Source organism: Emydura macquarii, unplaced genomic scaffold, assembly GCF_026122565.2.
Source record: "Emydura macquarii macquarii isolate MOO-44397 ecotype Brisbane River unplaced genomic scaffold, CSIRO-AGI_Emac_v2 contig_2897, whole genome shotgun sequence".
In the NCBI taxonomy this organism is placed as follows: domain Eukaryota; kingdom Metazoa; phylum Chordata; order Testudines; family Chelidae; genus Emydura; species Emydura macquarii.
Window position 1 is genome coordinate 49,242,594 of NW_027133034.1, and position 26,878 is coordinate 49,269,471.

Sequence of the window (26,878 nt, forward strand, 5' to 3'; positions counted from 1 at the left end):
TGTTGTCTTAATGTTTAATTTTTTTTTAAAAGAAACTACTGCGTAGCTTTCTCTGTCTCAGCACTTACCTCTTTTAGAACAAGATCCTTGGTCACATTCCATTAATTATAGCAGAGAAGCTACATTTCTTCATGCAGTTAATAACTCATTCTTTTGACTGCTGGTGACTACTCCACACTATAAACCACTCCATCTTCTTAGTCCACTTCCGTAATTATACAAGCATCTCTGGTTCCTTCTTGTTGTGGTTCCTCTTCCACCTATCAAACTGTCCTTTCCCCCACCTGCTCTGACTAAGTAAATTGTGGCTTTGATTTAATTTCTTTCAGCTCAATATCTCTTAAACAGAAGCGCTGATATTGGGTATGAGAAGCATCCTCCGTCTCTATCTCTTTGTTTTGAACAATTCATTGCCTCCACTGGACTAAATTCTATTTTATTATGCCCTTGCAAATGTGTTTAAGTCAGCGTGATTGTATAAGTGTAACAATTTGGGGAATCTGTCTGTTTATATACAGCTTGTGAATTTGTTTGATATTGTATGTATATCTGTGTCAGAGGACAAACTCCATTTTGAATGTGGGGCTTCTCTGCCTTTTCTGTTGTCTTTTCACTTCAACCTTAGACTGAAATTCCAAAGGGTGGTAGCACAAAGTGCGGGGTCATTAAAACTTGATGTTCCTCTATTCACATCGAAGCCCCTTTGGACAAAGAGTTGGCTACCACCCAGAAGAACCAATCTGCCTAGATGGTCTGGTGACTAAGCAATGGTTCAACTGGTGGACAACTTTGATCACTTGATGAGGCTGATCAGGGAGTCAGCTAACACAGAGGACTGGGGGTTCTAAAAGAATGGGTCTCTCACAATCCTTTGAGGAAAGAGACCAGAAGGAAGCTGGTTTGGGGGGGGATGGAGGGGAGAGAGAGAGACACATACACTCTCAATGATTTGGAGAAGAAGCCAGGTGCAACGGGAAATCCTGGGCATCCTAGATGACTCTGACATAAGAACATTTAAGTATGTTGAGGAACCTGAGTCAGGAAAAAGCATACAGATGTTTTATTGTTTTGTCTAGATCTGCATATTGCTTGTGCTATCTAAGGTAAAGAGTGATTGTGTTAGAAACCTTTACAAAGTCTGCATGTTATGTCATTCAACAGTCACACATGCCTAATGAGCTGAATTGTGAAGCAGAGTGCCCATGAGTCTGGAATGTTGGAAAAGGGTGTGCTTAAGCTACTGAGAAGTCTGGAGGGGGATCAACAGTAGTCCTGGGGTCTAAGGCAGCTGGACCACAAGGTCCACATAAGGGAGTAACACCAGAGAGCCTGTGCCCAGGAAGTGTGCCAGAGAGGCCAAAGAAAGAGAAAGTGCTGCATCCTATTCAGACCAAAGGAAGCTTAAGAAGACATTAGTCTGGCATGGTGGGACACAACAGCCTGGGGTTCTTTACTAGGGCTGTAGCAACAGATATAACAGAAGAATTTGGCTTACAGTCCATAATTTGTAATTCTTGAATTTAAATTCTAGTTGCTTACACATGTCCTTTGTCTATAAAACTGCTGTTCTTTTTTGAGTGCTTGCTCATGCCAATTCCAAGTAAATGTATGCGCGCCACATACACAGTTAGCCAGAAGTTTTTCCCCCAGTAGTACCCATAGGGTCGGCTCTGGTGCCCCCTGGAGTCGTGCCTCCAGGTGGTCTATATAAGGCCCCGCTGACCCTCCACCTGTTCAGTTCCTTCTTACCGCTCCTGATGGTCGCTGGAACTTCACTCTTGCTTTGCAAGTCTGGCCATTGTGCTCCTAGGAATACCTGTAAAATAGTTATATATAGTTGTTAATTAGTTAGAAGAGTTAGGATAGTCTTAGGATAGTTACCACCGGTTTAAATCTTCCATTTTCCTGCTGGGGACAGGGCATGCCTAGCGTCAAGTCCTGTGTGTCCTGTAGGAAGCCTATGCCTAGAAATGACCCCCACTCATCCTGTTTGAAGTGTTTAGGAGTTTCATCAGTGGGATCACTGCAAGATTTGTAGGAGCTTCCAACCAAGGACTCAAAAGGAAAGGAGCCAGACACTTAAGTTCCTTTTAAAGGAGTCAGCCATCCGCCCCATGGAGCAAAGCCTGGCGGATCAGACACTCTCCACCTTGGTGTCAGTGCGGACTGCACCGGCATTGGTGAGGGAAGCAGCGCCGAGGCAAGACCCTGCATCGAGGGACTCCCGGCACCAGCATACCTCCCTAACACCGAAGGGCTCAATGCGCAGAGGTGCAGCACCATTCCCACTCCCCGGTGCCGCACAAGAAACTGAAAAAGATGGACTGGGGCCACTCGCCAGCACCAAGTACATCCGCCCAAAAGGACTCGAGCAAGGTGTGACCACGTCAGGCCACCTAAGCCATGCACCTGCAGTGGTGGTGCTGTTGACTTTGGCCCACAGGGGGTTCATCAAGTCCGGACTCAATGGACTCCCTGCAGAGACAAGATGAGGAGTTGCAGCTACCCTCGACGCCTGAAACGTTTGAGGCAGCGAGGACATGGCTCCACCACTCCCACTGAGGCAGGACCTTGAAACTGGCACTGAAAAAGACCATGGTGCCATCAAAGGGCAAGCCTGTCATGATGGCGTGGTCGCACTCTCCATGACAGCACTCTTTGGCACCGTGTGGCACCGCATCCCTGTGGTCACTGGCAAGTGAGCGGTTCTCCTTGGACTCAGAGGCAGAGTCCTATTCTTTGAGGAGGAGCTGGTACCAAACTAGCAGGCACCAGAGGGCGGAGACAGCACACCCATCCATGCCATTGCCCCCTCACTGACAGATGCCTGCCCAGTATTCGTTTTGGATTCCGTGAGTGTACTATCAAGCCCAAGGGTCCCAGTCCGGCAGATCATATTTGCTCGCCTTGGTCTTCAGACCCCGACCATCTCGCTCAACAGGAAGCTTACCGCACAGCACCATGGAGGGCTCCGAGCATGGCACCGGGCCTGACACAGCCTTGGACCCCCAACACCGAGGACAAGGATCCAGCACCGCATGACCCTTCAGTGCTGAGTGTCAGGAGACATCCACAGCTCCATTCAAAGTGACCTCCTCATTTCCTGATGAGACTGTGGCAGGAGCAGTCCCCACGCAGATACCAGAGGACAGCAGGAGCTTCTCCGCAGGATGGCCCAGAATATGACAGAGGATGTTGTGAAGGGAGCAGATCCAATGGTGGACATCTTGGCCCTGGAAGGCCCCTCCAGAGTGGCTCTGCTGCTAATTTAGACCATTAGAAGACCACAGAGTCTCTGTGGCAAACATCTACCTCTGTACTTTCTACTGCAAAGAAGGTAGAGAGGAAGTATTTTGTGCCCTGAAGGACCATGAGCATTTCTACACCCACCATCCTCCAGGTCCCTTGTGGTGGCGGCTGCCAACGAGAGTCAGAGGCAAGATCATCAGGGCCCCGCACTGAAGGCTAGGGATGCCATGAAGTTGTAGCTTTTCAGGAGGAAGGTATATTCCACTGGGGGGCTCCAACTTCGGATTGCAAACCAACAGGCCATCCTCAGTCGGTACACCTTCCTGGCAATCCGTGGAGAATTCAGGGAGTCAGTCCCACCAGACTCCAGGGCTGAATTCAGTGCCATGGTGAAGGAGGATAAGGCTGTGACAAAAACACTGCTGCAAGCAGCCTTAGATGAAGCAGACACAGCGGCTTGGACGATGGCCTTAGGGGTGGTCATGAGAAGGAGTTCCTGGCTCCAAGCCTCAGGGCTTCCGCATGAGGTTCAGTGAATGATTCAGGACTTACCATTTAAGGGCCTGGCCTTGTTCTCCTCCCAAACAAACTCCAAGCTTCATAACTTGAAGGACTCACGGACCACACTGAAGTCTCTGGGCTTACATACACTGGCACCCCAGAGAAAACATTTTAAGCCATAACCTATGCAGTGGTTCTACCAAAACCAATCAAGACAGGGCTCCAACCACAGAAGGGGCAGAAGCAATAGATGCATACCGTTGCAAGCTCTAACCAGGGCTCTGGGCAAATGAGGCAGTCCTCAGGGTCCAAACAAAACATTTGAGGGTGCACCTAAAGACAGCACCCCAATCAGTATCTCAGATCCACCCCTGTTTTATTTTCGGACCATCTATCCCACTTCTACTATGCGTGGTCCATGATCACATCAGACCAATGGGTTCTATGCATGTTAAAACTGGGATACTTGGTCCAATTTTTCATCTCCGTGCCCTCTCTCTCCCTCTTCAGGGACCCCTTTCATGAGCAACTTCTTCAGTAGGAGGTGCAGGCACTCCTAAGTGTAGAAACAGTGTAAAAAGTCCCTGGGGATCTAAGGGGAAAGGGAATCTACTCCTGTTATTTCCTAATCCTGAAAGCCAAGGGCGGGCTTTGTCCCATTCTCAATCTGCAAAATCTTAACAGATTTATGGAGAAGCTGAGATTCCGTATGGTTGTCTTGGCCGCTATCATTCCCTCTCTAGATCTGGGTGATTGGTATGCCGCCCTCGATTTAAAAGATGCGTACTGTCATATAGCAATCTTCCCAGGCCACAGGAGGTTTCTCCGGTTTGTAGTCCATCAGACCCATTATCACTTCAGCCTGTCTGGGACCCCTCAGATGGTCCCATGTCGGTAGTCACTGCATTCCTGAGAAGGATGAGTGTACAGGTGTACCCCTACCTCAACAACTGATTATTCAAAGGGCACATCAGAGAGCAGGTGGAAATGAACGTGAGACTGATAAGGTCTATCTCTGCCAGGTTGGGCCTTATGATCAGTAAACAGAAGTCAACACTCACACCTGTCCAGAGGATAGAATTCATCAGAGCAGTGCTAGATTCATGCCAGGCCAGAGCACCTTAAGCAACAAGGGTTGCCTGGATCATCAGTTAAGGTCCATCTGGCAGCCATTTCCACGTTCCACCCAGAGGAAACAGGCCGCTCCATCTTCGCTAACCCTGTGGTTTTCTGAAGCGCCTAAACAGATTGTATCCTCCTACAAACCAGCCAGTTTCACAATGGGACCTCAACCTCGTCCTGTCAAGACTGACGGGTCCACCATTTGAGCCCCTGGCGATGTACTCACTCCTCTACCTATCCTGGAATGTAGCCGTCCTGGTAGCCATAACTTCAGCCAGGAGGGTTTCCAAACTCAAGGTGCTCACGTCAGAGCCTCCATGCACTATCTTCTTTAAGAACCATGTACAGCTTCATCCCCACCCAGCCTTCCTCCCAAAGGTGGTTTCACAGTTCCATGCAAACCAGGATATCTTCCTCCCGGTTTTTTACCCAAAACCACACGCTAATAGTCGAGAGCATAGGTTGCATTTGCTGGACGTCAGACACGCCTTGGCATTCTATGTTGAAATAACAAAATCATTCAGGAAAACAATGCTGCTCTTCATAGCAGTCGCAGATAGTATGAAGGGGCTTCCAGTTTCCTCTCAAAGGATCTCTTCATGGACCACCTTGTGCATCAAAACCTGTTATGATTTGGCAAATGTGCCTACCCCCAAGTTAACAGCCCATTCCACCAGAGCGCAAGCGTCCTCCTCAACTTTCCTGGCCCAGATAACAATTCAGGATATCTGTAGGGCAGCGGTGTGATTGAGTATTTACATCTTCGCTACCCACTACATTATTACCCAACATATCAGGGATGATGCTGCTTTTGGCAGACCAGTGCTTCAATCTGTTGGATGCTGAGCTTTGACCCCACCTCCTATGATCTAGCTTGAGAATCATCTACTTGAAATTGACATGAGCAAGCACTCGAAGAAGAAAAAATGGTTACTAACCTTCTTCGAGATGTGTTACTCATGTCCATTCCAAGACCCAGCTGCCTACCCCTCTGTCGGAACCTGCCGGAAAGAAGGAATTGAAGAGGCGGCTGGTTTGCAGGGCCCTAAATAGAGCACCGGGGGGTGTGACTCCAGGGGCACCAGAGATGATCCTATGGATACTACTAGGGGAAAAACCTTCTGATGAACTGTACAAGCGATGCACACACCTACTTGGAATGGACATGAGCAACACATCTCGAAGAACAACAGTCACAGAAGGTTAGTAACTGTTTTTTAGCATCTCTGTAACATTGCCAAGGTACGTCGCTGTCTCAACTCTATCTCTGCTGAAAATTCTCATCCAAGGCATCATCTTCTTTCATCTTGACTATAGTTAGTACATTCTCTATGGGCTCTAATTTCCAACCTGTGCAGAATACTGCTGCTTGTCTTCTCTCATGTACCCTACCTAAAACTGCAATGCTTTCATTTAATCCACAGCCAATTCTCCTCATTCCCCATCCACTTTAGGATCCAGGTCACAATTGTCCTCCTTTGGCCAGATCTTCAACTGATGTAAATCAACATAGCTTCATTGATTTCAGTGGAGCTACTTTGATTTATATTAGCTGAGGATCTGTCCCCTTGTGTATACATATCCGTCCCTGGGCTTGCTCAGACTGTTCCATGGAACCTGGTGCCCTCTACACCCTCTGCCCATCTTTCATTGGCCACCTCTTTGTTCCTTCACACAATCTCACTGCTGTTGGTGCAAGAGCCTTCTCCTTTTCCACAGCTGTCGCCTGGAACAGCTTTACTGTAACTTTTAGCCTTATTAATACAATCACTTTTTAACTCTGATTTGAAAACATCTCTTTTCTCTCTTACCTCCTTAATTTCCTTCTTCTGCTATTATTTACACTTTAACTGTATTATCTCTCTCTCCCATGTTATTTAGTTCAGATTATGTTATTTATTTATGTTTATTTATCAGATTTATGTTATCTGAAAAGTGCTTTGGGATAAAACTTTTAGGAAAGCTGCTCTACAAAATAAAGCTGTATTTAGTTATACTATGGCAAATGAAAAACACCATGCTTTGCTTACTAAACCATACTGTAACTCTCTGTGAAACAAAAATAGCCTACAAAGAAAAAAGTTTAATAACTTCAAACATGTTTGTGCCTTTATATAAAAGGGAGAATTACAGTGTTTTCTTGGAATATCAGGGGACACACATTACCGGTTTCCATCATGCTCCTGTAATCATGCTGTACAAGAATGATACAAAGGAAATCTTCAGCAGAATATATGTGCATATGTTGCACAGAGGATGTACAGTATGATGCGTATTCACATTCCTGTATGTTTTTAGCACGCTTGCATTTTCAATGTTTTGACTGTTCCACAAATGATCAAAGCTTGACTAATAAACATTTTGCCAGCGGAGATCCCTTTTGTCTTCTTCAAAGTATTTTAACAAGAGGAACTTATTCTTACTAACTTAACTCAGTGATATTTCTACTAGGGTTGTTTCACAAGATCTGTTCTTTGGAGGAAGGGGGGCAGTTATTTTCTGTTTTTTCCTTTCACCCCTCTGGTTTTGCTCAGTTCTAACCCTCACTGCTTCAGGGTTAAGGATTCGAATCCCAGATGAGAGTTTAAACACCGAATGCTCTTCTCAGTACTTCCAACAGAAGGCATTTCTCTGATGTTTATGATCGTAGATTTCAGATGGTTCTTTGTCCAGTGTTCTGGGACTACATGTGAACAAAGTTATGCACTGTAAATGCTCTTTGCATTATGTTGCCTTGTATTGCATTCTGGGACTATGTTTCCATATTGAGATCATTAACATTAGCATCTTCCCTTTGTAGAATAAATAAAGAAATACATAAAAAATCAGACTTTGGAATCTTAAATCAAAGTAACTGTTATGCTTTTATCTTGCAGTTCTATAAACACTAATGGGGTGAAAACCACCAAAAACAAAATTCCTTTACTGTTCACCTGAGCCTAAAAAGGAATTCACTGTGGCCATACTCACTTTTCTAAATGAGAGGTAACCCAATTTCAGACACTCTTGGTCCTATGCCAAAGAATTAATTAACTCAATTAAAAACAAAATTCCAGTGTTTTACCAGAAAAATAAAAACACTCCTGCAGATAACTGAGCAAATAATTCACAGTGAAAAATGTACTGATTTTAACCTCTTTTTTTACTGTTCATAGAATGTCTGCAAGTATATTGCAATTGACTCACATTTATTTGTTATATGAATATACTTGTCACATTTTTTGCAATTTTTTTACACTGTTTGGATTGATTACTAATAGTTTGTGAGAATTCGATGCTCATTATCCAGAAGTCCCATGGCATTATGCTGTTCCCTAACTGGATAGATGTAGCTCCTATAAATAATCAATAGGAAGGTTTGAAGAAGCCACGTGGGCTTTGAATCTCTCAGGGAGTAATTTAGCCAGATATAGCAGATAAGCAGGGTGATGGAATTTTATAAAACACTATTCCTTGTCCTTTCAGGCTCACACAAACCCTGTCAGAGGCATCATTCCTAGAAAAAATAGACTACTGTAAAACCGATTGGGAGGATGCAGCGTTTAAATTTATTTTCCTGTCATATTCACACAAAGCCATTGCATGTGTATATGTGAGTTCCTATTTACGAAGGTTGCAGTGATGTCCTAGTTTGGTTAATTTAATTATCTCTGGATGAAGTTTCTGGCAGGAGGTTGGGAAACTTTTTCCCCCCTGCTATGTCGGTCAGCCTCCCATCCCACATGAGGTATTACCATTTCCAGTACAAATAATCACATAGAAAAGTTTAAAATTTATTCTGTGAGCATTTGTGTAAGTAAAACTTGATCCCTTGAATGTTTGTGGAACGAGAACAGAATAACGATTGGAGATAATTCCCTTCCCACCATCTCAAAATAAATATGTGTTGGGCCAGATTTGAGTGTAGATTTTATATCCAACTATTCAGAAATTGTCAGACACCAACATGTGAAATGCTCCCTGTTTCTTTTTCATGTTTGTTTTTCTCTCTCATAGGATGGAGTTTTAGTATGGGATCTGCTTATCAGTTTCACAGCTGGAGAGTATTTGTAATCGTCTGTGCACTACCCTGTGTCTCCTCCGTTGTAGCACTCACTTTCATGCCAGAAAGTCCAAGGTTTTTGCTGGAGGTAAAATTTTCAAAGTGTTCTTTAAAATTCCCTGTTCCAGTCCATATTATTTCGGGGTCATTCATCCCAATAGTATCACAGCACCAGGTACTAAAATTATTTAAGAAGTATTAACATAAATATTTTCCATGATTTCGTCAAATTTCATAGGTTGGAAAACACGATGAAGCTTGGATGATTCTCAAGCAAATTCATGACACCAACATGCGAGCTCGTGGGCAGCCTGAAAAAGTCTTCACAGTGAGTATTATTCTCCAAGCTGATCTTTTAGAGCAGCATCAGTTCTCCTGTCAGCCAGGACCTGAATGGTTTAACAATCAGTAAATGTACGCTACGTACTTGTGGTACAGCCAGCTCAGAGTAAGGAAATTATTGTACAGTCCCCCTGCCATATAAACTAAATGGCTAAGGTTTTAAAAGGGTTTTTTTTAGAGATCCAGTTCCCTTTAAGATTAATAGATATAAGGTGTGCAGATCGCCTTGGTAGCTTTGGAAACCTCAGCAAGCATATTGCAGGGCATGTGAATCAGTGATGTAACAATAAGCTCCATTGTATTGATATAACCAATATTCTCCATAAAACCACCTAAACGAGTGGCAGAACGTCTCCCGCCGACATAGCACTGTCCACACAAGTGCTTATGCCGACAAAAATTATGTCACTCGGGGTGTGTTTTTTCACACCCGTGAACGACAAAAGTTTTGCCGGCATAAGTGCTAGTGTAGACAAGGGCTTAGTCTAAAAGTAGGGTTCTTAGCACACTCATCCACTTGAACCAGGTCTGTGATTGCCTATGCATGGATCAAAGATCCACTGGATGGTGGCCATTAGCACCTTCCAGCACAATGTTGGTGTTATTACAGCTACTAATACCTCATGCCACTGGTAAGTAAAACAAATTGCCTAAGGCTACACAGCGAGTTAGCAGTGGAGCTGCCAACAGAACCTGGGCTTAGTGACTCCTGCTCCAGTGATCTAACTGCTAGAGAACACTCCCCCTTCTAAATTAATTATTAAAATAAAACACTGGAAAAGATTATTAAAACTCAACTCAGTGTGATGTTTTTAAATGTTATAAATAGTTTGACAACTTTTAATATGATTAAATCTCACTCTCCCATTGTGTGGATAAGGGGAAAAACACCAAGGGGTTGAGATTTTTCGGTGTTGCTGCTGTGAGCGATGGGAAAACTTGACTCCTAATACCAAAGTATTAAAGGATTAGAAACACTGTACTGTATATCAAGGTTATGCATTGAAGAGGTCCCTAATGTAGGCTTGTGTTTTCCTAAAACACTATTAACCTAATAGAATGCTAACATTACTAGAATATGTTAGCTTATCACAGTTTCCTTCTTGAACCATGTTAGCACCTTATCATATTAGGCACATACGCAAATAATTTTGTATAATTTGCATGGAGCCTCCTTTTTTATCTTTAATTTTTTAATTTAAATTAGACCTGGCAATTGTGAATTGTTATCTAAGTATTTACTCAGCTGGTATTCTTAAACTTCATAGCTTCATCCAATATAACTGTATGCCTTGATCTGTTTGTTGTCTTTTCCTTGCCCTCTGTGTTACTGGTTTTATCAAAAAGATACAGATTCTTTGGTAGTTAACGTATTTTCTGATCCTGCAGCAGATGTAATTTTTATTAGATTCAGGGGATTTTCCTTTCTCTTAATTATTTCTTTAAATGTAAAGTGTTTTCTTATGATACATTTTCCTAATGATATGATGTTATATTTTCCAGAAGCCTCTTGTCATCTGCCAGTAATATTTATACGTGTTTCCAGTATGGTTAGGTCTTGACTTTTAGATATGGTTATCAAAACCAAAATGAAAAGGAGACAAATTGAACTGGCGTGGGGAATACATTTAGGCTACATCTACACTACGAGCTGGGTAGCGTGGCTACTCACGCACTCGCAGAATAGTAGACATTCTGGTACTTCCAGGAATAGCATGACTCTACCCCTGCCAGCGTGACCCTGCCAGCATAACCTCACACTCACAGTGTGTGCAAGCTCACACTGGCAGGGGCAGAATGGTGCACTCTTCAAAATGGCGTCCCTTGTCTAGTACAGGACAGAACTATGTCTGGTTTTGTCTCAGTACCGGACAAGGGACAAACCATCCCAAAAGAGGACTATGTGGTTTAAATCCCGACAAATAGCCTGCCTAGAGCTGGGTTGTGATTCTCCTGCTTGTGTACACATGCTCATGCTAGCTCTCACCAGGCTAGCAGAAATATAAATAGCAGTGTAGTCGCTGTAACATGGGTAGCTACAGCAGGGGCTTGGCTTAGCCATGCTGAGTATACACACACGTTTTTCAGGCGGGTATGTATTCAGCATATTCATATACATATTCAGGCTGAATACATACCCGCCTGAAACTGGTGTGTACATACTCAGTATGGCTGAGCCATGCCTCCGCTGCTGCTACTCGTGCTTCCATGGCTACACTGCTATTTATACTCATGCTAGCCTGGTGAGAGCTATCACACCCCAGCTTTGTAGTATAGACAAAGCCTTTCTTTTAGGGTTCTACAAATGGGAGTTAGGCACCTTATTCCTCCTGACTTTCAATAGGATTTGGGCACCCAACTGCTCTTAATACCTTTGAAAATCTCCCCCTATAAGTCCAAGAAGAGGTTTCAACAGCCAGTATTGGCAATATCTGCTGTTGCACTTCTAAAACTTGACGTCCATTCTTAAAATCTGTCCCAATTCAAACTATTAAATGCGTCATGTATATAACATTACTGGGCAATTGCAATGTCTCGGATAAACAGCAGACCATGATGCTTTGGTCAGAAAAACTCTTAATTTTAACATGGAAGGGACAGATCCCTCACACTTACTCCATTGACTTCAAAATAGAAGCCAATGATTAAACCAAAGAGAAACATGGAGAACGGCCTGTCCTGGCTGATCGGATCCCCCTGTTCTCTTTTACGCAGAAGCCTTTACTCTTCTGTCTTTGAGAATCCAGCCCTAACTGTCTGCCCATCTTTAACTTATGGAGCTGATTTAAACTTTCAAGTCCCCTTTAAAATGCAGTTAACAGCTCAAGAAAACGCGAACGCTTGCTGCTTTGTCTCTTTACAGGTTAACAGAATCAAAACTCCCAAACAGATAGATGAGCTCATAGAAATTCAGAGTGACACAGGAACTTGGTACAAAAGGTGTTTTGTTAGAATCCGCACAGAGCTATATGGGGTAAGTAATAAAATCCAAGTTGTAATTGGTTTTCTTGTTACCATACACACTATCATTAGTGCTCAGAAGTGGGATATATTGGATGGCGTGATGTGGACAGCTGCTGTGTTGTACACTGAATATGACCCCTGGGTTTAGGAACAATCACAAGATTCCAGTTTCATAGGCCAGTGGGAGAGACTGGAGCATCACACAACCAATGGGTCCATTGTTCAGAAGGAAAAGGCCAGCCTAGATCCTTATGAGTCATTCCTAATAATAATGTGTGACTATGTCTCAAGCACTGTTGTGTAACAGATACTGAAAAAACAAGTGTGATGGGAACAAGAGGGAACATATGATAAGATTTATCAGTGTGAGTTTGGGATGGCCATACTACTTACAGTTAGTGAAGCAAGTTATGCAAGTCATCCAAAATGAATACCAATAAGACATGTATTCAGCATATGCCCAATATTTTACAGGAAAACGTAGAACTGTTTTATAATGTTTCATAAAATTTTACTGGGCCTGTTTTCCATATCCTCCTACCTTTAAAGCCATGATACCTCATTTACTTTGAATCCTGCAGTACAGACCTTACCAGGAGAAAAAAATTATCACTAATTTAGAATTATCTCTAAAAATTACCTAAAACAGCTTCCCACATGTAATAAAGTCAGCCTGTGGCAGGCCCTGTGGCTCTCTGCACCTGTGGGCAGAGGGAAGAGCAGACCCAGAGTCCCAAGCCGCAGCAAGCAGCGGGGACCCATGGAGCTACCTGCTGCTGCCCATGGCCCCTGCATCTCCCTGATGCCACAGGCTGTGAGGAGGGGTCCCCCGAAGATCCCTGTCACCATGGGAAACCCCTAGAGCTCTGATCAATTGCTATGGGTGACGAGGAGCTCCCGGAGCTCCGAGCCTTGGCGGGTGGCCCTTTCAGCTCCCAGCCATCAGGGGTGCCAGCGGGGAGAGGAGAGGGATCCCCACAACTCTGAGCTGCTGCTGCCACCAGCAGGAGGCCCTCACAGCTCTGGGCCTGCAGACCCAGAGCTCCCAGCCCCTGCCCCCAGCTCCCAGCCTCTGCAAGCAGCGCAGAGGACCCTGCGCCACTGCTCTCATCCCACCCTGTAGTCAGCCCATTTTATCACAGATAGGTTTTTTTAGTAAAAGTCAGGGAGAGGCCACAGCTTTGGTGAATTTTTTTTTATTGCTCATGACCTCTCCTTGACTTTTACTAAAAATAACCAGACAAAATCTTAACCTTACCCATGCTGTGCCATGGCCAAGGGACTCCTCTGTTGCACTGCCATGCCTCTCCAAGAGAGGAGATAGTGGTGCATCATGGGAGATGTAGTGGAAAACCCCATTTTCCAACCAGCTCTACTATAAACCTTCTGATATATGGGCAGTCCCAGCTCCTTCACATTTGTGTAAAGCACCCATTTCTAGATGTGATGGGTCATGACATATCAGACCTTAAAAGTATCACTGTTTCAAGATGGAATATTGCCAGTCATCCACTCAGAACAGTGTAATATTGGTGGGAAAGATGGAAATATTTCTGACCGTTTTGTTTTGTTTTGTTTTAAATGGTGATTGTATGAAGCTGTGTAGGGATTAAGAATGTTGGAAGTAGCCACAGTGGATCCAGTGCAGGAGAGGCCATCAAAAGTGCACGATAAATGGAGTTTGGCAATACCCAAACCTGTTTTTACCTACAACCAGCATACAGGTCTGGCCTGAGAATAAAGAGCTGTAACATGATGCCCCTTGCTTGCTGCTGTACTGATGAAGCAGAGAACAGAATCCAGGCCTCTATCACTTAACTAAATTGTCTAAAATGCTGTTTATTTTTAAACCTATTTTCTCCTATGTTACAGATTTGGTTAACATTTATGAGATGTTTCAATTACCCAGTCAAGGACAATACAATCAAACTTACAGTTGTATGGTTCACACTATCTTTTGGGTAAGATTGACTTGAATTCTTGATTCATTTCCCGTAGTTAGCCTGTACATCTTGAAATTTTAATGCTGTCAGTCATGCAGAATGCAAATCTGCTTTGTCATTGTGATTTTCTTTTCTTGTTGATAATACTTGCTCAATTGCCTTTTAAATAAAACATCATATTTTGGGGTTACTCCATTTTTGGTTGTGCAGCTGGACACCTTAATGGGTGGCAGCTTTCAGAAGGTCAGTATCCTTTGAAAATCAGAACTCTTCAAGATGTTGAGCTGGACAATCAAAAGTTGAGGAACTCAAATCACTTGTCACTTCTGAATATATAGGCCCAGTGCTCTACCTTCTTGAATAGAAAGATTTCCTCTGAGAAGGAAGGGATTAATGGTCAGCAGTAGCATTTCAAGGGTCTCTGGTGCCTGGGGGCCAAGCCTATATTTGCACCCCCCCCCCCCAGCTGCCCTGGGGAGAGGGGTCTGTACCTGCGGGGGGTGAGACATGAGGCGCGGGGGAGAGGCGCAAATGCAGGTGTGGCTCCACCACCACCCTTCTCCCCGCACTTACCTGCTGCGTAGCACCCTCCTCTCCCCCTGCAGCTGCAGCCCCACAGCCCGGCACCGACTTGGATGGGGCGGCCTCACCCTCCAGCCTGGGGAAGGGGGTTGGGCTGGCTTTTCATGATGCGCAGGACGGGGAGGCGCTTAGGGGTGCCCCTCAGAGCCTCCTACGCCCCCCACCTGGCACAAAAGGCCAGTCGTCCCTTCACAATGCGTGAGGGGGTGGGGCGCAGGAGCAGAAGTGGGAGCAGCCACCCCTCAGCCTCCTGCGCCCTCCGCCCATCGTGAAGGACCAGCCCGGCGCCCTGTACTTACCTGCCGCTCCAGCCCCGCAGCCTGGCACCGGCTCGGATGGGGCGGCCTCACCCTCCAGCCTGGGGGGGCTAGGCAGGCCCTTCACGACGCATGGGGGGGGCACATCTCGGTATGCTACTGATGATCAGAGTTTGTACAGCACTTGGAAAAAGTAAAGTATTATATAAATCCTTATTAATTATTATTATTATTTATTATTATTGCTCATTGTTCCATGCCTATGTTTCATTGGTGAACAGATGCTACAGTAATTCACTTATTTGCTTCCTTATTAACCTAGTGACTGTCGTTCTATGTCAATTTAAATTGAGCTATCAGAAAGTGAGCTTTTCTTGTATTTTTTAATAATTACTTATTGATGTGCTAAATTTGTCCTCAGTGAAGTACAGGAACTGAAGGAGAGTAAAATTAATTTTTAGTTCTTCAGCTTTCCTCCTCCTTCATAAAATGCTCTAGCCCACCTCTACTTCAGGATTCCTTCCATAACAGCATCTCCTTATCTCTTTTGCAACTTCTTGCCATACAAAGTACCCAGCCTGCACTCCCACTCCAGCTTCCAACCTGTGTCCTGATTTTCGATAACATCTTTGACAATTTAACACTAGAGTAAAAGATACACCAGCTTACTTTGGTTTTGGAATTTCCATAGCAATCCTATCCCTCTCTATTCTAAGGATAAGCCACCAAATGCTCAGACCGTTATAAACATTATGCAGTGTCAAGTTTCAATTTGACAGTGATATTCACTGTGGCAAAGAGAGCTTGTGCAAGATCTCCCGGCCACTTAAACTCTATGCTGGGACGACACATGAGCTGCTGGCAAAACATATGTACCGGGGGAGACTTCACTCTCCCTGCATCCCACTGGTACTGCTTCTGCTGGCCCTGCATAAGCTGGCATAGGGGATGATTACAGTGTGAATCAAAGGAGAGGGATCTGTGACCACACTGTTCCAGTGGCCTCAGCGTGCTTGAAAGCCCAACAGGTTAAATTAGCAGCTCTGGGAGGTCTATGTTGCACCCCTGAGCTCTGATCCTAACTGGAGGATGGATTTCTTCCTCTTACCTCTCACACTCTTCATCTATGTAAGACCTTATTCTTCTGGTTTATGCAGGCAAAGTGCATTTCATCCGAAAAGTGTTTCTGTAGATTTAGTTATCTGCTTTAAGTAGCTGGATGATGTACATTGTCTCTCTAGTCTGTACATACTTCTGAAGTGAAGGTGAGCTTTGTGAATGAACATTTCTGCTTTTCACAGCTACTATGGGTTGTCTGTCTGGTTCCCTGATGTCATTAAACACCTGCAATCAGATGAATATGCATCCAAAGTGAAGCATTTTAACGAAGAGAGAATTGTGGATTTCAGCTTCAACTTCACATTGGAAAATCAGATTCATACCAATGGAACATACATCAGTGACAGGTCTAGAAAGATTTTAGTTAAGAAAATATCATTCATTTCACTAACATTTTAAGTTTCTGCCCAAGGGCTTGTCTATATAGCATAGTAAAACAGTGGAGGGATGTGATTTGTAAAGCATTCTGACATGTTGCACTCTAACTGCCCCTTTTTAGAGTATTTTGCTGCACCGTGCAGGGCCCAAGCATAATATTTTTGGGCCCAGTACAAGACTTATAACACGGGTCCCTCCCACATACATACCACAATCCCTCATCCCATACATGCAATCTCATGAGCCATGAAAAAAATTTTCCCCATGGTAATGGGGGTTGCAGCCTGGGCCGGGCCCTCTAGGGCCTCCAGGCCCTGGTAAAGTGTACCCTTCCCCCTCCCCCCCCCCCCCCATATGGAGGCCCTGGCACTGTGTAGACAAGCTCTTAAAATTCTTTTTCAGTGTTAACCATTCATAAGGTTTGGGGATTGGGTTTGGTTTGTTTACATTTAGTTTTTGGAAGATTAATTCTATTCTTATCTCCTTGGTGCATTCTTGTGGAAATAGATGAGGCTGAATATGGGTGTAAGGGTCCATGTAGGTGGATCCCTTTTGAAGGACTGAGGTCTTGGTTATTTTGAGAAATCAAACTAGAGATACACATTACTGGTACTTCCTTTCATCAGGGGACTAAGATTCTTCAGACCCAGTGTGTGCAGCATGTGGGTTGCAGGGGATATAAATTTCACCTCTAACAATGGGAGAAAGAGTGGTTTTCTTTTGTTCCTTCCTACTTGTTGCTCCTTTCATGGTTCTCACTTTGGGCCTTTTGTGACAAAATGCTGTGCTTCAAAAACACTGAGCACCTTACAGGATCAACATCTTTATACAAGCGAAAAATAGTTCAAAAGATAAATACCAAAGGCATTGGCTAGAAAGTATGAACTGTTGTAAAAAGTAAAAACCCAGATGAGCAATGTCCTTTTATTTTTAAATAGACTCCAGAAGTCTTAAGGCACTAGCTAGAATTTTACAGAGCACACTTCGCAATGACTTACTTATGTAAAGATATCAAAGCAACCCAATTGTGTTTAAGCGCTCTGTGATCATAGAGCTGTTTTAAGTGTCTGGTCTCTGTCTACAATACATATGTATATAATATAAAATGTATTAAGGTTCTAAGCCTTGTGGTACTAAGTAGTTGTTGTTTATATAGTAAAATTACATTTAGGTTACTAATATTAATGGTTTTCATAGAATCATAGAAGATTAGGGTTGGACGGGACCTCGGGAGGTCATCTAGTCCAACTTCCCCTGTGCAAAGCAGAACTGGCCCCAACTAATATATAATGGTATATAAATAATAGTAATATAAGAAGGCTTTTTTAAATAAAAATTTGAAAGCAATTAAAGTGTGCAGTGCAGAGCAGTCGAAAATTATGACTAGTCTATTTCATTTTTAAATTAGCTTCTGCCTTTCAAATTCAGTTCCATTTCAGGATATGGATGCTGTCTTTAAAAAGTGGAGCCATTCATTGTCATTCAATAAATTTTGGTTGCTGTGCACTTGGCAGGCCTAGGTACTGTAGATCACTTCCAAATAAAAATTCTTGTAAAAATACTGAGGCTCCCAGATCTGCCCTGAATATATCAGGTATGCAAACTTTGACATTTGGCTTTGTTCTGTCCAAAAAAAGATTCAATATAAAACTATTTTCAATTTTTCTGTGTTTTTTTTTTCTCTTTGCCCCCCTCTGCTCCTTTTTTCATCATCTCTCCTACTCAGAAGGTGTTTCCAACAATATTCAGTTTTCTAACCCATGACATGTGGGTGGATTTAAATTCAAACCATCTCAACCATCGATGCTAACTTTAATGTAGCTGGGTTTTTTTCATTTTGTTTCAAACACATTTCCTGTCCAAAATGCAAAAGACACATCTGCAGTATGCAGGGAACACAGTCTGTCTCTTCTGTTTCGATTGGTTAGTCCAGTTACTCTTTGTTCCCTTTTAAACAACTGAGACAGTTTTTTAAACAGGGAGATCAAACACAGTGTTGTGAAAAAGGATAATGAGTTGACACTGAATTCTCGTTTGATTTTAATCAATCTGTCACCGGTGAGAAAAGGTACAGTAGCTCATCAATTAATAGACCGCAGGCATCATTTTCCTGTCCCATACTAGTACAGGAGTCATTTGCTAGTAACCTGTGAAACTCAAAATAGAATTTTGGGCCCCTTCTTCCCACAAAAAATGTGATTCTAGCAATTTTATCTGTGAGAAAGTTTAATTCCTACCATTTTTATCTACCATACAATAAACTTGACATTCTTGCTCCCTCCAAATCCTACTTCAAAAATAAAATTGCTCTTTGACCTAAAACTTACATGTTAATGTAAGACATGAGAAGTTTGTGTAGTAGGAATTTTAGCTAGAATAAGACTTAGAAGGCTTTGCTGTTATAACTGCTGTATACCAGCAAAGTGATCCTGTGATGGATACAGTTTATGCTGGCAAAACTGTTTTTGTCAGTAGAATTCATTTCAGCCACCCACCCCCAACTAAAATAAGCCATACTGCCAAAAGTGCAGTTTTGCTGATATAAATGCTTCTACGTTAGGGGCTCACACCTCATCACACTCCTGACCAACATAGCTATGTTGGCAAAAAGTTTGTAGTGTAGACTTGGCCTAAGAATATTGAGTCTAATGTTTTTATTATAATTATGGTTATCTAATAGGTTTCCTTCTTAACTTTTTTTTTAATTAATTAGATAACAGGTCAAAAGACTATGCTATTAGTTATATGAGAGTCAGTAAGAAGGAGGGACCAGGAAGTAAGAAAAGCTAGAAACTAGAAAAAGGCAATTTTAGAATAATTTGCACAAAAATGTATGTGCATAATTTCTATGCGCAATAATTGCAATTGCACATAGTCACAGTAGCTGCACAAACATATTTCCATTTAGACATCTACCTGGTCATTTGCATGTGCAATTATTATGACTGAGTTCCAGCATTTTTGTGCAAACATTTTTAAAAATCTGGGACAAAGTGTGTTTGAGCCTGACCTGATGGAGAGGGTTTTGTCTGGCTGTAGAAATAAAATTTTCTTTAAATCTGTTAGCATCTACACTAATTGTTTGTTCTGAGAAGCCAGATTTCTGGAGCCTTAACACACAATACAGTAGAACTGTGAAATGCTATTTAACACTGCTTTTTTAAGTATATTACATCAGAGTCCTGAGGTCCTTCAATTATTGATTAGAGATTGGTGATAACTGAACTATTTTATCTTTGTATTAACTATGAAAACGGTAATTGCATCCTTATGTATGCCCCGCAGCTGTGTGGGAATGTCATTTTGTGAAATCAATATATTCAACAATGGTGTCACGGCATCAGTCAATCAATCATTCCGACCCTGCAGCATCTTCCCAGGAAGTATTATGTTTGTGGGGGTGGGATTTCTGAGAATGGCATCCATGTACGACTGTACAGCTGAATCAGCTGAGCTATCCAGGATGCATAAAGGCAGACTGATGAAAATGATTTATATTGGGCAGGTTTACTGTGATGAAGTTTAAATCAGTAACCTTTGAAGATTCCGTTTTTAAGAACTGCTTATTTCAAGATGTTACTTCATTGAACACATACTTCAGGAACTGTACTTTTGTGGACACCAACTTCTCTAACACAGGTATGCTGAAAGGAAAATCATTATCACTATCCAACTACTGTGGTCTGATTTCACAAAGCCTCCTTGTCAGGAATACAATAGCTGTAAAAGCATCACATTTCAGTGATGTAACACAAAACAGAGACTCCAGCACCAGTTGAAGCAGGAACCATTTTTTTACATTCAGAAAGCTTCCTGCAGTTTTGACTAGATTTTCTTAGGCACTACCGTAATAAACATGCTCAATAATAATAAAGATAAAGGAGCACATCCTTTTCAAAAGGTCGCATGCCCACTATTAATTCAGGGAGTGAATTTTAAATCTCTTCTGAATTTGTTAATTGTCTCTGTGGTGTTTCAGAATGCATAGGAGAAAGTTTGTTTACCTGTATACTGATTGCTCGAGATAGGCTTATATCTGACTTGGCTGAATGGGAGCTTTTCAAAGAACAGTGCCAAACCTATCTGGCCCATGTATCTATAGTGATATGCAGTATGCTACCATGTTTGGGGGAGGGGATCTGAGTTCAGGACTCGTACTCATTCTTTCTCTCTCACTCTTCTCCCCAACTACCTAACCTAGGCCAATAAGGAGTGGGAGTATTGCAGAGACAAATGGGCCTAGACCTGATCTTATTTACACAACTGTAAATCCAGAATAACTCCATTTTGTTCAGTTGAATCCAGTGTAAATGAGATCAGAATCTGGCTCACTGGGCTTCACATTTGGGGGATGTAGCAGCTCTTATTGCTCTCCCACATGGTCATCTTGCAAGCTGTGTTGGTAGACTTCAGAGGTAAAAGTAGCCAGCTCTCTTTGCCTGAAGGGAAAGTCTACATGATTCAGGGCCTTGAGGCTGACAGAAACAAGAAAAACAGAGGGGGAAATCCAGGGTATGATCTTCCAGAGGGACTTGGAGGACACTGGGGGGAAACTGTCTGAATTTAATAGCTTGTACGCTGACTGGTTCAAAACATAACAAATAGAAATGCCAGTGAGTAAGCATACTGGCTTTATACCTCTGGATAGTTTTGTTCAAATCCTAATACAATCCAGGGCTAGTACTGAGACTTCTTGAAATAAATGTCCCTGTGGGATAACAAGGTGTAAACTGCAGCAGTCACTGATGCTCTGGCCTCATCTGCTTCTCACTACAAAGAAAAGAAAAGAAAAGAAAACTCTCACACCTCAGGCTGAGTTTGCAGAACTGGCACTTAGGGTTTCTCTACATGGGACAGTAATGTGCACCAGAAGGGTGTAAATTGGAAAATGCTCTAACTGCCCCTTTAGCACCCTGCTGACACCCTCTAAAAGGTTTGTAGTCCACATTAACGTAGTACGGTTTGGTACTGGATCAGTGCACGTTTTTAGAGCATATCAGCAAGGTCTACATGGGGCAGTTAACAGCACCATCCAGTTTATACCTCTCTGGTGCACATTGCTGCCCTGGACAGACAAGCCCATAAAAAACCCATCTTTTTATTGAGAAGTGATCTAATTGCCTCTCAGTGATTCCAGAGTAGATATACCGGCAAGCACACAATGACATTTTTGCAGTCACTATTTTAGATTAGAACTGCAGTTCAAGGCTAAGACATCCTGATCCCAAGTAAAAATGAGTCTCCTCTGAGTTTCCTGTGGACATTCGTCCTCACCGCAAACCCACCCAAAGGTGACATCACTGACAGTCTCTGTTTAAGAGAGACCCAGGTCTATAGCTGAGCAAGCTTGAGGAACATCGACAATGCTAAATGTTGGAAGTTTGTAAATCGCCTAGCTACAGTGTGCAGGGAGGTAGGTTGTACTGTTAGCCTCCAGTTGAGCAAAGCACATATGGAACTTTAAACACCAGTTTATGTGCTTTGCTGGATCAAGGCCATAGTCCCTTATTTTCATGAGCTCTGAATTGATCTGGAGAAAGTTTTGGTATTTTTCCCTTTCTGTATAAACAAACGGCAGTAACTAACCACATTATACTAAGCAAAGCAGTGTGTAAGATCCTATTTTATCAATAAGAATGGCTAATCTTGGGATGTTTTAAATTATGTTTCTCGCAGGATTATGCATTAGCTGATATTGTTTTAGCTGATGCTTCCTTTGTTTCCACAGATCTCGAGCAATATAAATTCATTGACACTGAATTTATAAACTGCATATTTACACATAACAAGACAGGATGTCAGATTACCTTTGATGATGACTACAGTGCCTATTGGATTTACTTTGTTAATTTCCTGGGAACTTTGGCAGTGTTACCAGGAAATATTGTGTCTGCTCTTCTGATGGACAGAATCGGACGATTAACGATGTTAGGTATGGGCTTTGCCAAACCACTAAAAAAAACCCTAAAGCAGTCTAGATAATACAAAGTTTTCTCTTTTGGGGTTTGCTGTACACAAAGGCAAGAAGAAATCCCCTCCAGGGACTTTACATGAGTGTATAATTCTAAACACCTTTTAAAAAACATTCAAATGTTAGAAAGTTTGGAAATTAACAGACAAGGAGCCCAGCCACTTCTCCACTGCCATATATTTGTTCATCACTCAGTATTACTATAAAACAAAATAAATATACTATTTAAGCACTTGGAGTGGGGATATTCAAAAGTGTTCAGCATTGGCTTGCTCCCATTAGAGGGAGAGGGAGCTGTGTGCAGGTAATCCTCAACTGGTGGAGCAGACTGTTTAGCAAGTGTAGGGAACCATTTAGCTAGTATAATTTAGAGGAGCCCCCAGGTTTCTATTTTGCGACATTAGTGGAGGTTGAAAATCAAATGTTTACCATTCATAATGATAAATCAGTGCTCATTTTGTTTAAATAACAAAGTAAATTAGTAGGTTGATTTTCTATGAGCAATATCCTATATAAAGACTGGGTCCTACTGAACATTCTTGTCAGTTAATATGGTATGTAAATGCAGTCCTTGTAACTGCAAGAAGTGCGGTCCCTACTGATAGTTGCCAGAGAAAGTTGGTTCTGTTTTTGAATTTAGTTTTATATTCAAATGTGCAGTTCAGTGATTTAAACTGTCCAAGGAGTAAAGGTCATTGTTATGCAAAACAAGCAAGATTATAAGTATTATTCTGTAAAAACAATAACTATTTTTTTTATCTGCCTTGGATATAGGTGGTTCTATGGTTCTCTCTGGAATTAGCTGTTTTTTCTTGTGGTTTGGAACCAGTGAAGCCATGATGATAGGCATGCTGTGTTTGTACAATGGTCTCACCATCTCAGCATGGAACTCCCTTGATGTCATTACTGTGGAACTGTATCCTACAGACAGAAGGTACATGGAAATATAACTGTGTTAGTCCTGTTGGCTCCATTGCAAAACATAATCAAAGACTTACAATGTACTAGTGTGCTGGGTGAGCCAGTCTACCACTCCTCATTTGTCTTCCAAACAGAGTAAAAATTAAGATGGTTTCTGAGCTGTTTGATTGATAATGATTGGAGGCATATTTTGCATCATATATCTGCTCTTTTGAATTAATACCATAAAAAGTACAATTGATGTGAAAAATGTAGGTCCAAATTTTGCTCTCATTTAGACTGTGTTAATCTGTAGTGATTCTGCTGATTTCAGTGGAGTGACTCTGGATTTACAATAGTGTAGCTAAAGGCAGAATTTGGTCCAAAGTGTAATTGTTTATTGACTTTGAACTAATGTGGAGACTATAATGTAATCACTGGCACAGGGATTTGATAGCATCTTGTGGAAGGGCTAATGGGTTTGGGCCAAGTACGAGCTATTAATCAGTCCAGTGAGGATTTGTATGAAGGGTCAGCAGGTAACCTACATGATCTTTTCATCAACCAGCTACAAAGAAGCCTCCAGAGCACAGCTTCTGACCTTTCCAGGTTCTGAAATGGCCCCCAATGCACTTCTAATTTCTGCAAAATAGTGTCTCATCTAAAACTGAGACTGAAGCTCTAGATCATTGGTCTAATGTCAATGAAGGGATTAGAAGGACAAGAATGTGTAAAATGTTGTAGTTCATCAAGAGTTAAACTAATGCGAAGACATGGATGCCCTGTTTGATTTAGTACATTTGAAAACTGAGAATTTATTTTCTTCCTTTTATTCTTGAAAAAATGCTTCTGTTTTAATTGTTCAAATTCCTATCAGTGAAGTCTGTGGAATGTCATGAGGCATTAGACATTTCAAATACAGAAAATAAAAATACCCAGAGACTTATTAATGCCTAATGCCTCACATGCTATTCCAAGCTTTTAGGATGAATATACACATAGACCTTAGGCTGCCTGTTGTACTGATCATCAGGAAAGGAGAGATTATAGATCCAAGTATCGGTAGAACACTCACCTCTATTTCCTCTTGAGCCAGAAAAGCTTTAAAGATATTTTCTTTTTCTACACTGGCAGTTCATCTCCATTGTGATGGCTATCTCAAGATAACCATACCATATGACTTATGAATCCAAAGGAATCTACTTTTAAGTCACTGTGTTTTTATTACACCTTAGGAAATGCTCTTCCAGTAATAATCATCCCATTAACCAAGCCTTATGGTATAATTAAAATAAGCCCTCTATACCGATAGTTATTTTCTTGGCATTCCTGAATGTAATAGGAGTAAATGTTTTATTAAAGCCAGGTAGTGGAAAATTACTGTGATTAAAGCCTATTAATTTTAGTAGAAGAAAAACTACTATTTTTTAAATAATAATTAAAAGTTACTACTGGTAACTGCTCTGTTTATTTTTTTACATTTCAACATACATGCAGTGAGTCTGCATTACATATGTATTTAATAGTTGCTTTATATCAGTTTCTGCTAGGAACAATACAACAACAAAAGGTTTTCCTATTTGTCCCTTTAAAACAATTTACCACAATAATAGCTGCCCACAATTCCACCATAAAAGTTGACTTCCAGCTGAAATTTCTTCTACAAGGGTTCAATCAGAGAACAAATAATTTTATATTACATAAAAAAACAGGTGGGTAAAATCTGCTGATTTTGGAAAGGCCATTGCCAATATATACTCAGGGCCAGATTTTTGCAAGAGCTCAGCTCCCAGCACCACCTATTGTTATCTGGGAGCTGTTTGGTATGAAGACTTTTGGAAATCTGGCCCTAACATTGGCCTTGTATTTTGCAGAGTTATGTGAAAAGTAACACCTACATGGACTCAATTTGCTGCTCCTTTTCCTGTAACTGGCCATCTCTTCCCCTCTCGTTGTGTTCCCATGCCAACTCCTGCCTGCCTGTGATCCCTTCTATCTGTAGTGACTCACTACCGTTTGCCAGTTTATGGGGCCCCTTGAGTTCCATCTACATTGCCTGAGAAACCAGGAGTGGAGAAGAAGTAAAACTTCTAAAGAGGGACTAATCCAAAAAACATTGAAGTAATTAGACTCAGTGGGCTCTGGTTCAGGCGCTGTGGGAAAGAAGTGTTCTCTGATATAAGCTACTGGTATATGGTATGGGCATCAGATGTGACTACAGAGGAGCAATCAGAAATAGTGTTCTAGCTGGAAGATCAGGTGTGTGTTTGAGTGTGCGGGTGTGTGTATGAGTCAAAAAATATTATTATAGCAATTATTATTTTTATAGCACCAAATATTTGCTAAAGCTACATAATTTATTATTTTGTATTAGACTTTGGTGCATAAAGACAGTTTTTTTGAAATTCTAATAATTCAAACTATCTGATATTTTGCAGACCATGACTCACATGTGGGTTAGTGCCCCTGGGAATTTTATGAGCCATCAAAAATGCACTTTTCAAAATGTTCTTCAAAACACAACCTTTCTAGCTCCACAGAGTTCTTCTTCTCCTCCTCTTCTTCCTCCTCCTAAGCTTGTCTCTTTCACCAACAGAAATTGGTCCAATAAAAGATACTACCTCACCTACCTTGTCTATCTCATCTCTGGGAGACCAACACAGCTACAACACTGCAAACTTCAAAGTGTAGGCTGACACAATGGACCATAACAGTTCTTTCTGTTAGTCTATTAGGTAAATATATACTTTTATACAGGCCCATCCATATTTATCTATAGACTTCACATCAGGGTGGATTGATTTAAATCAAGGCGATTTAAATAAATCACCAAAGAGAAAATCATTGGTTTAAATCAAGTTTCCCACTGATACTTCTTCACGTTTATTAAACAATGGTGCAAATCTGATCACTAAAACATGTTAATTTACAACTCAATACAGCATTTTACAACATCTAGCAGGGTATACTTTGTGTAATCTTTTTAGATAACTTGATTTTTATTAATTTAGGAAATAGTACATAATACTTATTACCTGCGTCAAGCTGCAGATGCAGCAGCAGTACATTAGGAATGGTCAGAACTAAATCACACACACAAACACAATAGCACTTATATTTTATTAAACTAAAGCTTAAATGTTACATAAATGTTTCACATTTGCAATTGCAGCAGTCTCCTGAGTTGCCAGCTGACGGCTGTCCTTAAACTCTTTTTTTTTTTTTAATTTTTCAAATTTTATTAACTCTAACAGACAAGTCATCACAACACTAAACATATGCTGTCCTTAAAACGTCTACAACTAACTCTCAGCTTCCCCATTCCCACTGTCATTTTTATTCATAGACTGAAACAGAAATACGGATTTTCCTGCTTTTTCAACTCCCAGTCGATTTCTTAGCTTTGACTGAATAATAACAAACGATGAAAATACTCTCTCTGCCTGCAGAGGAAGCTACTGCTGTGAAAAGTTGGCTTAGCAACTGAAGGAATTCTGTTTCAAGGTGC

The 26,878-nt window shown here is 41.8% G+C and overlaps 1 protein-coding gene across 1 annotated transcript in view; it reads left to right on the top strand.

The window, feature by feature from the left end:
- The window catches only part of SV2C (synaptic vesicle glycoprotein 2C), a 214,589-nt gene that overhangs the window by 170,680 nt on the left and 17,031 nt on the right, over nt 1-26,878 (top strand). Inside the window, exons 6-13 of the mRNA XM_067568724.1 lie at nt 8,869-9,002; nt 9,153-9,242; nt 12,120-12,230; nt 14,093-14,181; nt 16,304-16,468; nt 20,005-20,138; nt 22,228-22,431; nt 23,245-23,404. Of these exons, the coding sequence (XP_067424825.1) occupies nt 8,869-9,002; nt 9,153-9,242; nt 12,120-12,230; nt 14,093-14,181; nt 16,304-16,468; nt 20,005-20,138; nt 22,228-22,431; nt 23,245-23,404 (1,087 nt within the window). The remainder of the gene's footprint in view (nt 1-8,868; nt 9,003-9,152; nt 9,243-12,119; nt 12,231-14,092; nt 14,182-16,303; nt 16,469-20,004; nt 20,139-22,227; nt 22,432-23,244; nt 23,405-26,878) is intronic.